This window comes from Pogonomyrmex barbatus, unplaced genomic scaffold (genome assembly GCF_055798465.1).
Source record: "Pogonomyrmex barbatus isolate J1 unplaced genomic scaffold, ASM5579846v1 scaffold14, whole genome shotgun sequence".
Classification (NCBI taxonomy): domain Eukaryota; kingdom Metazoa; phylum Arthropoda; class Insecta; order Hymenoptera; family Formicidae; genus Pogonomyrmex; species Pogonomyrmex barbatus.
The window spans coordinates 4,137,120-4,153,160 of NW_028297110.1; the positions used below are offsets into that span (position 1 = coordinate 4,137,120).

General features: G+C 39.6%; 1 protein-coding gene across 4 annotated transcripts in view; it reads left to right on the forward strand.

Annotated features, from left to right (window-relative positions):
• ss (aryl hydrocarbon receptor spineless) overlaps positions 1–16,041 on the forward strand; it is a 168,576-nt gene that overhangs the window by 110,556 nt on the left and 41,979 nt on the right. For all 4 annotated transcript variants that reach the window (XR_016138421.1, XR_016138423.1, XR_016138422.1 and 1 more), the window contains one exon: positions 13,791–13,909. Coding sequence is in view for 1 of the 4 variants with exons in the window: in XM_089073114.1 (XP_088929240.1) it covers positions 13,796–13,909 (114 nt within the window). In the remaining 3 variants the exon portion in view is untranslated. The remainder of the gene's footprint in view (positions 1–13,790; positions 13,910–16,041) is intronic.

Here is a 16,041-nt window from a genome sequence, read left to right on the forward strand (position 1 = left end):
AGTTCCGCTGGGAAAATTCAAATTGAAACAAAAGCTGCAACCATTGCAATATCGAAGCCGGAATCATTTGCTATTATCCTAGATATTATCGATTTGCTCTGAGAAATTTAATTTACGAAGAGAAACAGTTTGAAACATATTATTATAATGCGAATAATTGAACAGAATAGTAATATAAATTAAACTTTTCTTATTTTGATAAGAAGTTTTCTCGCACTTAAGACACAAATTTTTTTTTTTTTTTTCTTTATTGAAACGTCATGATAATTATAAATTTAATTACACGAAAAAAATTTTTAATTTTCATTTTAATAGATAGAGGCTCGTTGAAAGATCTAATAAAATTAGACTCTAATTCGTTGTTAAAAATCAGTTATTATCTACGCGCCGAAAGAAATGCATCTATAGTCTGGCAAAGATTTTTCGTCGGTGGCGAAGAAATGAAGTCGGAAACTATCTCGTCTGCAAACGGAAAGTCACGCGAAGTCCTCGGAGAGAAATATATCTCCTAACGATTGTACTAGACTATCTCATTGGCGAGTTTTATGTATATTGTAGGATGCACTACTAGCCATTTTCCCATGGGACAAACGTTGAACATTTTCCGGCCTTCGACCCTTCTTGCATTGATGGCGCAATATGTTCGTATACAACTCGATTGGAAGATCGACTCGTTCTAATTTTATCGAATTTAATTAGGACGAATAGTAACGATTGTAACCTTGAAGTACAATTGCGAGCCGATTCAGACCGTGCTTAATCAAATATAATGACGCTGACGATCCAGGATCCGGATTGATTGATCATAAATGGATCCATGAGGTTCTCCGTGTAGACGAGAGAACTGGTTCAATGACTTCCTGATTAATGACTGAGACGATGATTCTTAATCGACGATATTTCGCGACGTAATTAATTGAGCAAACTGTCGGGTTCGGTAATCATTTATGTATTTATTCTGATTTTCCTGGTGTATTATGTGAAAAGAGAGGAGACACTAGTTTTCGCACTGCTCTCGCTATAACTAATCGCATAATCCATAACGTATCATTAAGTGCTACCGCAGCCTGTGTACGGCAATCGTCTCGAGCAAAAAGCGAACAAATTTAACTTGTTCTAACGCGCGATCACCGGTGGTTTTAGTAACGACGCGCAATTACAGATTTTATCGATGTTAGATCGCTGTCCAGTCATCTAATCCAACCATAAGTATGCATCATATATTTCCGCACTAAATAATTTACTATTGATTGTTGTTAATGGCGTAACTGAAAAAATTCTACGTCTAATACGCTATAATTTTGAGTGATATTTGATCGATATTATTCTTGGTATTAAATAATATACGGTTATTAATTCCAGATAATATCGACTTCCTTATGCAGAATACTGCGAGGAAAACGATAAAGTTTTATTGAGAAATTAGAATTCTGTAAAAAATACAAACAAACAAACGTCGTTTATATAATTGCTACCTATTTAATTATTTCACTTTTTTACTTCAAATTCTCTCTCTCTCTCTCTCTCTCTCTCTCTCTCTCTCTTTCTTCTCAGTTGCGAAATATAATAATTACTGAAAATTTCTCTACACAAAGAATCGCGTTTCGAATCCATCCGCGCTCGCGGCGATCGCAAAAAGAAGAAACGCCTGAAACTTCGCGTATCTCCGTCAGCGAGAGACACACCTGCCCGGTTTAGAGCGACGGCCACGACAGGAACACCCCGGCTAATGGCGGCACAGATTAATCTTGCAAATTTAATAGCATAGTGCGGCCTCTAACGATGCTCGTCACTCTCTTCCTCTCTTTGTTCCCCTTTCTCTTCCTCCCGCTTTCCACATTACTCCTCCTCTATTGCTCCTCGTGCCGCGTAAAGAGCCACCCATATTCGCGAGGCGAAGAGACCCGCCCTGACCATTCCGGGCCAGCTCGTCGCGCGCGAGCCGAAAATTTAATTCGGTTATGAAACTCATTAAGTAATGCAGAAAACCCACACGAGGCATGCCGGTGATAAATGACAGTGTCGTGTCGCCGGGCAGTATATGTCGCGCTTAGGCCGGCCGACAGCTGAGCCCCGCGTCGTACGCGATGTACAGCACAGCTTAGAGATGGAGAGAGAGAGAGAAAGAGAAAGAGAGAGAGAGAGAGAGAGAGAGAGAGAGAGAGAGAGAGAGAGAGAGCCCCACGGCGGAATGCATTAATACAATTTGCCCTGCGCTATATCTACAGCTGTACGTGCTAATTATAATGTGATTTGCCCTTCGGAGGAACGTCACTGCTTGAAAAATGCGCTGCGCTACCGGCCCGCCGTGATGTCAACCTCGGGGATGCGGGATGGAGACATTTCGAGCTTAATTCATGCGTGTCCTTGCAGGTGTATTATTGGAGATATCACGGGGATAATTGAAAACTGGAACGAAACGTTCCTTCTCTTTAGGATACAAAAAATATTTATTTATATCTTCGACTTTTACTTGAAATATTTCTTCTTACATTTTTTTAAACGTCTTTAAATACGGAGTACAAAAGTGAATGAAGCAAGTTTTCTCAAATTTTTATAAAACGAGGAAGAATGTTATTTTATAAGAAAAATTTTTTTATGTTGGCGCAATGCCATCATGCTAAATTTATTAATATATTGTTTTTTCGGTATTCGATGCAAATTAATGCGTATGAATGCGGAATCATCGACGAACTGACCGTGTCAAGGTGATGTTGGAGAGTTGTAATCTGGGACCGGAAATGCGACGTATAATAATGTAGGTACACCGCGTTCGACGTCGCGTCATCGTCATCGTTGTAGCTATAGTTATGGCCATCGGCGTTGCATTACAACTAAGAGGTTTGCAGATTTCTCATGGGTTCAGGGTCAGATACATCTCATGATGATTAGATAATATCCGTAATTATTGCCAGTATGGGACATCGCGCGAGTACATTGTCATTGACTTCCATTGGATTAAGAGAAAAACGATGGAATGATAGAAAGACAGAGTAATAAAAAAAAAATGATACTTGAGATATCCATGATGATAAAACACAATCAGAATTTTCAAAGGAAAATTCATAGGAAATTTAAAGTGCAATGTTAAACGAAATGCGTTCAATCCAGGCCTCAAGTAATTTTGAATTTAGATTGTTAATCCTGAGGTGAATTATAGAGTTTGGGAATTCGCAAATGATTTAGCGAACTTTCCGACTTGTTAGACAGCTAATAGGCACTAAATAACGTCGTAAAGCATACTAGGAGAAACGTAACTTCGCAAAGTGTTTCCAGTTACAGAAACTGGTCCTGGCTACTCGACAGCGCGACGGTGAAAAGCTTGTTTGAAGTCAACGGGAGACATCAAGCGTAATTACACGTGTACTCGCGTACTTTTACACGACTCCTGCGTTGATCCGCGTCGCGAAAGGCCGGTACAAGTTTTCATTAGCGATAGAGCAAATCACGTTGTGTGTAATGCGTGACTGAGGTAATTAACTCGACGACATATATCTGTCGTCATGAAATTACGAGAGGAGAATGATGCTCAGTCCATAATGTGCGGTTTTATTCTGTTCCGCGTGATAAAACGGGCGGGAGTGTAAAGCAGGTCGATTGAAAATGATCTGAATCCATTTTTGTAACATTTTACTACAACATTAAGGTTCGCATCTGCAGAAGCGTTTCGGAGGTTCGTTGCTCTTAGAGGTTAAAAAAAAAATAGAAAAAAAAAAGAAATTTTTTGTTCCCTAAGGCTGCAGTAAACGAACGTTTTACGTGACTCGAGAAGAACTCCTGCGAGATTGTTCTTGTTATTAAAAAGCATAGATTGGCATTTGTAATAAAGTAAAACTCCGGATTAATCAGTGCGGACCCGAACAAGAAAAATGCCGCTGCCGCTGATGTAACCTAATGATTCGGCGATGACTCACTATTAGCGAGTTAATTAGCGATGAGTACAAATTGTGTTGCGTCGCACATTCACATATTTGTATACGATATATATATATGTATATGCAAGTACATTCTGCGAACACATTGTGTCGCGTAACGTGTAATCTGTCGTAATTGCGTTCGCTATGTACTCCACATTGCGCGTATCGCGCTATAGTAGCGAATACCAGGCCAAAGTGTCATCAAGATGAATTTATTTTTTGAGCTTATAAATTCTTACGAATCCGCTAGGAGTCGTTTCCGGTGTCTTTTTTGTTGCTTGAATTTTTATAAAGGAAAGAAAAAAAAAAAACAAAAAATTTCAATAGGATTTTAAAATGATATTTTCTCTTACTAAATATATTTTTTTTCTATTTATACAAAATGGCTTACGTAATACAATGATATAAACTATTGCGTTGATATCCGCAATAACGAAATATTTTCATTGTATGTATGACATTTAGAGTAACCACACCCTCACCGCTCGACTCGCTTTGTGCGCGAGAGAGCCGGGTTTCAGATATCTTTCCATTTTTTTTTTTTTTTTTTTTTTTTTTTTTTTTTTTTTCTACAAAAGCGCGACCGTATCGCGGCGCACGCCAGTTGAACGACACTGTTCGTCGATTCCTGAGAAAGATTGACCGGTCGGCAGTGCGGCGAAAACAAAAATAAATTTCCACATACGTATGCTTTATTGGAGTTGCCGTCTAAGGATAACAGTCTAGCGGCAGAGGGTCCGTCTCGTTGCGTAATGAGAGATTTTATCGCGGTTACAGGGATAGGGCGGGGCCACCGCGCTCATGCATTATCACCCCGCTTCTGTCTGACGGATTACTTTATATACGGTCAACGTGTGTATATATAGGCGGCCGTGCGTCATGGCTGTGTGCGCGGCGCCGAGCACTAAAGAGCGCCTGCAAAACTCTCCTGCCTGCCGCCGGACTCGATAAAAACTCCCGGTGTGTCTGACCGCCGCCCTCCTCCTCCTGTCGGGGTATCAGATCATACGCTGGAATTTGTATGGAGGTAAAGAAAGAAAAAAAAAGAGAGAGAGAGGAGTGGAAGAGCGCGCCGATGACGTACGCGAGCTTTATGCCCCGAGAAATTATAGCCTAATTACGGTGCGATTAAAAACGACGGTCTCACAACTTTGTCCATCTCTCGAGCGGAAATCTGGTAGACTCGCGCTCTTGATCTTAATTGCAATAATAAACTCGGATCTGTTGATTAGGATAAGAAAAAAGATAGTAGGAGAGAGAGAGAGAATTTAATAAATTTAATAAATTAATTAACAAATATGTAAATAAAAAATTATATAAATATTATTTTTAAATTACAAATTATATAAATTATATTTAATTAACTTATATATATATATATATATATATATATTAATTTATTTATTTAAAAATTTTTTTAATCGTAAACAAAGATTAATTTAAATAAGAAAAAGTATCGCCAAGCACTGTTGACAACGTTAACTGACAGGAAACATATGCCGACGTCTCATATAAAATGATGACATGCAATAATAGGTTTTGCGGGGCTAATGTTTCATAATTCGCGAATTGCGAGATTCGCTTACGTAACTTGTTACCCATGCTGATTAATGAGAAGGGGTTGCTTGGGTTATCCACCAGAGATCCATTAGATTTTATTTACAGAAAATTAATAGCGCGTGCCGCTCTTACCGAAACGGCATTTATTTTGTATGAATTATGAAATTCTATATTACATAGATCAGAGAACAGGTTAATAAATCAGCTCACTGGTATATTGTACATTACAATGCAAATTACAATAGATACAAATTATTATCTTTACCTCTTATCTTTGATATGTTTGATACGAAACTCTTTCCTTTGTTATATAATTCCTTTAATTAGTAAAATATTCGTCTCTATCTTACTTACGCAGCCAAATGAAAATGCTTAGAAATATCGTGTCGATCCTAATCGAAAGCTCTTAGTCGCCTTCGCATTATCGCGAAGAGAGATCTCCAACGGCTTCCGAATTCTGTGTGGCCGAGCATCGACAAGTGGGTGTATCTACACGCGGTGCGCGCGGTGTATCGTGGCTCTGGTAATACCTGTAATCATCATCCCCGTGTGGCGATATCGCGCGGCGAGCGGGGAGAAGGAGGAGGACAAAGAGACGGGGAGAAGCCGAGAGAAGGAAAGAGAGAGTTTATAATGCGACCTTGCACGGTGCGTGGTGCACCATAAAAGATCCCCGGCGATACACGTTCATCCACGTGCAACGCCGCGGCCGATGCCGCCGATGCCGAACATTGTGACGTTTTTTCCAACGACGCCGGACAACCGGTATGCAGAAAGCGGGAACGGGTAATTGGGGTGCACTCCCGCAAATTCGCGGTCGGCGATACGCGCCCGCGATCGTTCGTCAGCCAGACGGACGAGTTAATAAACTCTCTCTCTTTCTCTCCTCGCACGTCGCGAGATCAGACCACGAATTAATTCTACATTGAACAGAATCAACGTTTCTTCCGATCTGTCGTCCGCAGTCGTCGTTTCGAAGTGAAAATTACCCGTCAGCTACACATACTTCGTGCGATTATTCACGATTTCGTCGATTTAAAAAAAAAAAAAAATCTGATCTTTTTTTCTTGTTTTTTATACCTCCAATTTCTCAAATAAACAATTTGAGTAATATATTTATTAATTTGTTAATTGATAGCATTATATTCAAGTGTAGCTAAGGATTTAAAACAAAGAATAATTAGTATTAATGCATATAAATTCATAATAATTAGTAAAAACAGATATAATGATCGTTAAAATAAACATGTAAAAATTTCCTTAAGAAATATAGAATGCGGTGAGAACAGGAAAAATGTTTATGCAGCGGTGATTATGTAGATATTTCACAGCCATCTACACATCTCTCTCAAAAGTGGGTAAACCCTACATAAATTACTAATGTCCGCACAACGAAAGAGCTCGTTACAAGTATAATGTTCTAATAGCATGTTTTCAAATCACCTTGTTACGCTAATTAGCTAAGCCCTTATTATATGTAACCACATAGAAAGTGAACGTCTTCTTTGTGAGACAAATCTCTCGAAAGGAGCTTATGCAGATCATAGATATTCCTGTGCGTGTACACACATGTTATATATAATATTTCCTTTTTGCTCCTTGCTTACTGTGATTCTGATAATCTGCTGGCGTAGAATGTATACGATCTGCCCTGAACGGAAACGATGATATTAAAAAATGCTAATATAAAATATTAAGAAATTATCATAAATTTAATTAAATCTTTTTTACACAAATGTATGAACGAGAGAACGTAGAGAAAACACCTTGCCCGAGGTATACTTCGAGGTAGAGACTCGCGTCGTGAACGAGGAATCGCGATCGAAGGTGTCCTCATCGGAAATCGTTGATTTCGCCGGTGTATCTGTCGTCCCGATACAGGGTCCTCTAAAAACTCGCCGACTGACCTGACGAAAAGCACTTCGTCTCCCTTATCGTGGAGGCCATTCGTTTCTGCGACACAATCGGCCCCACCGGCCCGGCCGGTCGCAAAGAACAAGTGTATTAGCACGCTAATCTGCGTGCCTCGTGCTTAATCTTTAATATTCGCCCCGGCTCGCCCTCTCCGCCATACCCCAAGCCCATTCTCGTTGGCTCCTGACTCAGCAGGAACCCAAAGGCAGCCTGACGTGCAATGTCTTTGCGCGTATCCCCAACGTGCATTTGCATGCGGCCACGAAGGATCTCGCAGCCATGTCACTTCCCTGTAATCCCACGGGACTAAAGAGTTCCGTTCGATACCGCTGGAGATCTTCCGGCTGAAAAAAATTGATGTATGGTTATCGAGGAAATTTGGCAAACGTTCCATAAAGGGGTCGTTGTCGTGATGATTCGCACGTGATATGCATAAGCACACGCGCGCTTGCGCGTTGCGTCGAAGAAAAAAATAATTATGATCTTTACATGTGTTAAAGGAAGAATGTTATTGTTTGTTGTTGTACAAAGGGAAAAAATGAAAGCTGTGATTTGTATCTTGCATGAATATGGTATTCTAATGTTATGTATATTATATAAAAGATCCATCCTATAATTATTGAGATGCCAGAATACGATTATGTAATTACGTTACTTTATTATTCTGATGTAAATAAAAGAAAAGAAAGGATCCGCGACTATGATTTATTATTAATATCACATTTACTAAAACGTAATCATACTTTTACAAAAATCACGTAATTACGATTGCTCTTTTTATTAACATTATTATGTGATATTTCTTCATTTATTAATCTTTTTCTTAAATTTTTTTACCTACGTTCGTTTTACACGTACGACAATGTGACGCTTTTTATCACTTCGTTACCGCGCGTTATTACCGCGGTTTTTTTTTTGTATTGCGAAATACCGAATTCACGGAGACTTCACGCAAACTCGTTGACGCGTTTATTTCGAGCTGCACACATCCCGTGACCGCGATAATTACAAAATGAAACAAACGCAGCCCTCCCAAATCACACCGACGGACATCGCTTTCTCCGCGTGACATCGGAAACGATTTAATGGGTGGCCGGGCGCGTCCAGTGGGCAGTTAATGTTGGGCGCGCTTGTTAATACACGTCGTGTCTCGCGGCACCGACTCCATCAATCATCGATCGATTATGCGATCGGGAGATAATCACTTATTTAACCGTTCACTTAGCCCGGTTCGCACGACCGTCGGCCGCGGTCGACGCCGGTGGCGGCGGGGTGCGTAAAACGCAAGTCACCCGAGAAGGTAGGTAGGAAAGGTGCACCCCTGAGGAGCAGCGTCATTATTTGCACTTCAAAGACGTCTATATAAATGAGGGCGGTGGTGCTTAATGAAGCGGCCGAGCGATCGCGGGGGACGATCTAATGAAAACGGTCGTTGACGCGGGCGACGAGCAAAAGCGTGGAATTCCGACTCTGACTTTCGTGATTATAAACGAATCGGGGGGTTCGTTGAAAAAAAGGAATAAAAGAATAATTAATTTCGTGCCTGGTACGTTTTAGTTATTAGACGAAAAAAAATATTAGAGACCTACAAGATCTCTTTAGAGATCTTACAGATTTTATTAGATGTTCCTTTTCAATTTTTTTCGCATTTTTTTTGGATCATTTAATGAAACAAATTTTTTAGAACCGTTTGACACGATCGATATTTTTGGTTTCGATATTAATGGCGAACTCCGCGAGCTCTTCCGTCTCGACGTTTCTCTTACAGCTTACGGTGATGATTTCTAAAAATAACGCGCTAGGTTCAATTGCACCAATTTCCAGCGGCTCGTTGACGCGTGTGGCGGGCGTGGGCGATAAGGTTGCGGAGTACACCATCGCGCCAGGCTGATACCACGCGGCGTAAACATCCGCGACGAGGAGAGCACGAGCAGTTTCCCCAACGCCATTCCGCTCCCGCTGGAAGCGCTCTACGCTGCACTCTGATTGGCCTCCGCCTCCGCTTTTAGATCCCGCCGCTTCCTGCGTTCCTCTCCGGCGCGTATATATATATATATATATGTTCATAAACTGACCTTGCCGGAGGAAGTGTAATTATTATTACTGATTGCACCGGCGCGCGGCGGCGCATCGCGATGGCGCGACCTGCCCCCCGCGCCCAGATCTCCACGTTCTCCACCGACGGAGATCGCAGATCTATGCGCGCCCGTCGCCGTTATTTTTCGTTCTTCTTTTTTTCTTTTTAATCTCCTTCTCTCCTGTCCCCTCCTTGCCTCCCACGTCGCGTTATCTCGCCGGCGATTACGCGTGTGTCGCCCGCGAATGACGTTTTTCCGGCGAGGTTCGCACGTCTCTCCTCTCGCTCCGCCTGTGGCTATTGTTGACTCTACGTTATCGATATAACTGGGCTTTAAGTATGATTATACACATGAGGAGGACAAACGGGAAAATTAAGTTAATATCGGCGCGCGCGCGCGCGCGCGCGCGTGTGTGTGTGTGTGTGTGTGTGTGTGTGTGTGTGTGTGCGATTCAAGTTTGTGCGATAATGATTGCAATTAATCTTCGAATAACGTTTTTTCTTTCTTCTTCAAATACGCTCCACATTAGAGATCTGTGACTGCTATAATAATCCCATAAAAAAAGTACGATAAATCTTATATTAATATTTCGTTTAATTTTCTGAGAGATCGCGCAAACATTCCGCATTCAATATGTAAGAAGGTTTTCCTTTGTCTCGTCATTCCTGTTATCGCTTTGAACATCCTTTTGTCGTGTATTTCATCGTGAAAAAGTCATTGTTTCAGGAAACATTAGACATGGTCATTAAATTTGGATAGTCGAAGGGCCCGTTCAGGCTTTCGCAGCAATCGAAAATCGGATTGCCCGATCGCCCAGTGGCCGGATACGCACGTGCGTGTCCAGGACACTCGTGGGCTCCTCGTCCGTCCGCGTATCCTGCGGTCATTCTGACGATGTTCGTCCTAATGGATCCTGTCCCAGAGGGTCGCGTGGCACGACACGAATGCTTCACGACATTGCGTGCGACTATTTACGAGTGACCGTTGCGCCCTGCTCTCGTACATCTCTTGGTACACGAATCGTTGCTCCGCAATACTTGTTTAATACTTTTCACTGACGACACTCACGTAACCTTTCGAATTTGCATATCGTGAAGTCAAAACATCCAATTGTATCCTTGTCTAAGAAGAAAAGATGATGACACTGATAATTTTTAATTAAATCTTAAATAATAATTAAAGTGTTATCGCAAATGTGGATTTCCATATTGAAAGAAGATATTTGAAAAGAATTTTGATTTATATCTAGGCATATCGATTAAAAATTAGAAATGATTCACTATCATGAAAATCAAATCGTTAAAGTGCGAGAAGGTAGACGTGAACAAATATCGTTAAATATTCATTCACGGATCGAGGGAAGTTTAATTGAAGAGCTTGAAAATGATATCAATAAAGGTTTGAGCCGAACGCGATATTTAAGTATTATTTCGATAATTGAAGCGGAATACTTAAATAGAAAGGTACATATTTTCACATATTTCCACGCTCTATTTATATTAATATCCTAAGATAAGCTTCATGCGCAAACCTTCTCTTTGTCTACCACATTCGTATGTCCATGTCGTAAACTTTTGTTTTTATTACACATGGAGTAATTTATGCGTCAGTGGATAATGAAACGTAAAAAATAGGCCGAATTTTTCGTTAAAAACGTATGCGCCTCTCCTCCTTTCCCTCCAAGAGAATCCAAGGACTATCGATGCCCGAACAACTTAAGCGCAAACGGATTAACGGCAGGCTCGGCCCACGACGGCGGCGATACGTGACAGGATGTGAGCGACACTTCCTTTTAAACCCTATAATACACCGTCGATCTGTTACAGTTCCATACACCTGCTTGCCTCCTGCTTAATATGCGCGCCATAATTAGAACATACGCGACCACCGTCGTGTTAAATAATAAACCGGTCGCGTTAAAGTCGCCGTGACGTCAACATGTGAGCGCGGAACAAAGCTTTCCGATCTGTTCGCGCTGTATTGATAATATCCATGATATAATTCATAATGCTAAAGACAACAGCTAGGCTCTGTCTGACAAATAGAATAGGCGAATATGTCAAGACTCGTCTTTTCTTGACTCCACAAAACCTCAAAATTGTGAATGCGTATTTTTTACAGAGAAATTAGATGAATGTAGATGAATGTAAGTTTGTGACATCGGAACCGACCGAAAGGTTTATATATCACTGTGATATATAAGTCTCTCGGTCTGATGTCACAAATTTGTCTACATACATTATTTGTCTACATTCTATCTAATTTAGTCGTTCATAATTCGAATTTATTCTCCCAAACTCATTCTTTTCTTCTTTGTTTCTCCTTCTCCGGACAATATAAAATTTGGCTTGGCACGGCAACTTCAGTTTATCTAGTTGGAATAATTATCGATTTAAATACGACGAAAAACGCTGATATCGATCACCCGAGTCTACATAGAAACGTCGGTCAAATTTATATCTTTGACAGTAATCGCCTTAATTATCGTTGGCCGAGAAACATAAATTTGCGTTACGGTAAAAACTGTCCGGCGCCCTTTTCAGTTGCCCCTCGCCGACGTCATCGTCACTTTAATCTTTCATAAAAATCTGCAAACTGCAAGCAACGTTACAGCGTATAATATGATAAATCTGATAAAGACTCGGTTTGTTACGGCTGACTTTAATGACTTTTAATCCGGGCAGTCGATGCGCGAGCGATGTAACGCACCGCGTGATAAGGCGAGCGCAATTTATGTGATTCGAGTAACGCCGATTGTCGACCGGATGAAGCACCGGAAACACATCTTTGCTTTTATCAAGACACGATATTAATTCCGTTGTTGTTCTTTTCAACCGGTCATAATCTTCAATCGGAATCTGCAATCGCCTATGCAAATTGCCGATGAATATCCTTCATACGGCGTCTTGTGTAAACCAACTGTCCGTTTCGTCGTATAATACTTTCGGTTTCTCCTTCTCTTAAGACATTTCTAAATTATGTTCCTATTTTATTGAATAAATAAAAAATATCAATCAAATCACTATCGTACTTAAATTTCTGTCTCATATTTTTGTCTTATTTCAACTTTCGGGAATTTTTTCTTCTTCAAAATAAGCTGTATAAACATGTCTTATAATAATTATATGACAAAATAAACTAAATATCATTCTTTTACTTATAATTAAATCATAATTCGAAGACTAAACTGACTTCTAATTGTAATTTCGAGAAAATGGCGCCTATCCTCGTATATATAATAAAAATGGAATTGTATATAAATTTTCGATTGATGACAAGAAACTGCCGTGAAATGAGTTTATATTGTGGAATAAAGAAATCACATAAAGTTGCTTATGATTGCGAGAAGAACCCTCGTTTTCGCATTCGTGTACCAAGAAATGACGACGGGGGTAGATGGCTGTCCGCTTAGCTTTCTAATTCTTTTCATGATTTGCAGTCAACGTGATAAAAAAGAAAGCACAAGGAACAAGGGCGTCTTAAGATCCGCGAATGAGTACGTCGCGAAACCGCTTGATTGAAATTTAATTGCACTGTTGAAATTATCCTCTTTCTCCCTATATATGTTTTCGACGATGTTTCTCCGTTGGTTTTTATATCCGGCGTTGTATATTATAGAGTTAATGCGGCTTTTTTCCGTATGGAAGCGACCATTTTTTCGCACTTTTTTTTGCCTTGAAATTGTTGGAGAACATTAGAAATCAACTTGATTAGTGAGTTCGGCGAAGTCTCAATGTAGTCATTAGAAATGCAAGGAATAAATTATATAGATTATGTACATAAATTATGATAAGAAAGATCTAACTTGTTATTGCAATGTGATTTAAAGAATTTGGAAGAACGAGGATCGAGGATGGTAACTTGAAATAATAACTTTGTTTCATAAAATTAATTAACTTCATAAAAATTAATTAATTAAATTTATTAATAATATGATAATAATATTATATAACTAAATAAATACATTAAATAAACCAATACAGCCTACTTAAATAAATAAATTATATTTATTTACCCAACAAAAGGTAACATATCTATAGGATTTAATTATTAATTATTACTATAGAATTGATTATAAAGCAAAGAAAACCAGATTCAATTATATGTTGCTCATGTTGCTTGATTCAAAGAATAAGAAAGAATAGGGGATGATAAAATGTCGAAAAAATAAAGAAGAAAGAGAGAGAGAGAGAGAGAGAGATTGAGATTGACGTACGGTATAAAGATCATAACGAGCACTTCAATGAATGAGTGACTTTCATTACACCGACTTTCTGATTTGCAAGCTCATATCTCCATAATCTACTTTACTCTGTTACAGTGGTGATGCACAAGGATAAAGAGGAGAATTCACACCACGACTCGCATTACAGGGCGAGAGAGTTGGCAGCGCTCGCTGCTTACGACCATCATCACCTCGACGGCGAAATGTTCCTACAGGTGAGTACTCGTCGGGACGCTCATTACGTAGAACAGCCCGTATTTACGATCTCATTTGGACGCACCAAATTTTAAAAATGCATATCAGCCGGTCTTGCGCGCGGCACCGTATCGTATTTATCGTGCCCCGATGAGAGACAGCTGCTTCCTTTTCGCTCTCGATCGCTCGTCTCAATTCGCCAGCCGTGGCAGAGAGAAATCTATCGCCGCGAAAACGAGATCCCGCCGATGATCTACATTTCGAGAAAAATAAACGACGGCGACGAGTCGCGTGAAATGTTCAGCTGATTTGCGACGCGATGTGTCCTTCGTAACGGAAGTGCGCATCACAAGTTACGGTCCGATGGCTTTGTCAGCAATACAAATGTTTTATACACGTATATTTATACGCGCGTATGTTTTTATTCTGCTTTTTTACGATTAGCGATGGCAATCGCGTCGGATATTGGTTTGTATAAAATAAAAACCTTATGCATGCAAAAGAACAATTTTACTATTATATTTATGTTATAATACAATTTTATCAAGAAAAATTACACAAATCACAAATTATTAATTTAATAAATATTGTACAGTAATAAATATTGTATTAATATCGATTAAATGAACTCGGCACTCAATATGCAAATCAAATTTATTAGAATCAAATGATACTTTACATCCAATAATATTTTGTTATTATTTTTTTATTATTATTATATTCACTCACATATCTTTATGCGAGAGCTCTAGTTACCATTTTCCTTTCCAATTTATATTAAATCTTGACCTGTCTATTCCTACAACGTATTCACCGACGATATTTATCTTTTAGACAGCACTTACGCAAAGGGCCATTATGTCAATCCGCGTAAATGAAGAAAAAAAGATCGCCGTTCGAGTTATTGATTCTAATCGTTAAGGACCAATCAACCGCGATATGATAAGTCAGCGATTACGAACGATCGACTCCATTTCGAGCGGCGATGTTATCTGCGCGATACATTCACCTGCCATAAGCACCGTCTACGATTCACGATTGATCGACCGTTGGTGGTGTGAGTGCACGAACAGATGGAGAGATGAATGAGCAGGCAAGAAAAGAGAAACGGGCGTGCTACCGAATGACGACCCGTGATTGGAACTGTCTGTCAGGAAAACGATACGACTCGACGTCACATTTGAAGGGAATTATAGCTGGGAGGGAGGGTAGAAAGTTTCGAAGTGTATTATTTCGATGAAAAATATAAGTGTGTATGGTGTATGGTGAACTAAGCGAAAATAGGTAAAAGTTTTCTCAGGATTCATCAATTCCGAATATAAAAGTGTATTTTTCCAAACGAAGCAACTCGTAGATTCGATACGAATAAAATTTTTGAAACTTGTTTTTTCTTAAAAATAAGCAATGATAATTGATGATTAAATATGATAAATCTGCTATTTGATGTCAAGAAAATAAGGTTGAGTTGTATTAATATGAGAAATAAAAAATAGAAGACATACTAATTATATTATCATATTTTTTATTTCTTCCTTAACTGTATTTTTATAAAGCCATTAAACTTCTATTATATTATATTTAACGTCATCTTTGAAATAATTTTAATAAAGAGATATCGCAATATCATAATTATCTTGCCAAATGTGACGATAAAATAGACGATATTTATAATTTATGTGGGAAGATTCATTAACGCAAATCTGAATTTTTATTTTTTTATTCTGCATTCTTTTTAAATCGATAAAACGAATTGACTCGTATGATATAGAAGTCTCAAGTCACGTCGTAGCGGAGCGCGCGTCGAAATTAAATCATCGGTAGTGAGAGGAAGAGACAGGAAGGAGCGAGAACGGGAGGAGAATAGGGAAGAGAGGAAGAGGGAGAGAAAGAGCAGGGAGATATCCGGCTGATGAACCGGCTATGAAACCGAGGCGTACGAGGTGTCTATTCCTCCAAAGTATGGAAGGGTATATACACGGATTAATGGCTGTGCATCATGCAAGGCTATTACGTTCCCTTTCTTGCGTTTTAGGTGCGCACACGAGGGAAAGGGAGCGAGCCTGCGAATACGAGAGAGAAAAAGAGAAAGGGAACAAACGGCGTGAGAGGAAAGGAGAAAAAGGAGGAGGGGGAAGGGAGAAGAGAGGACCCG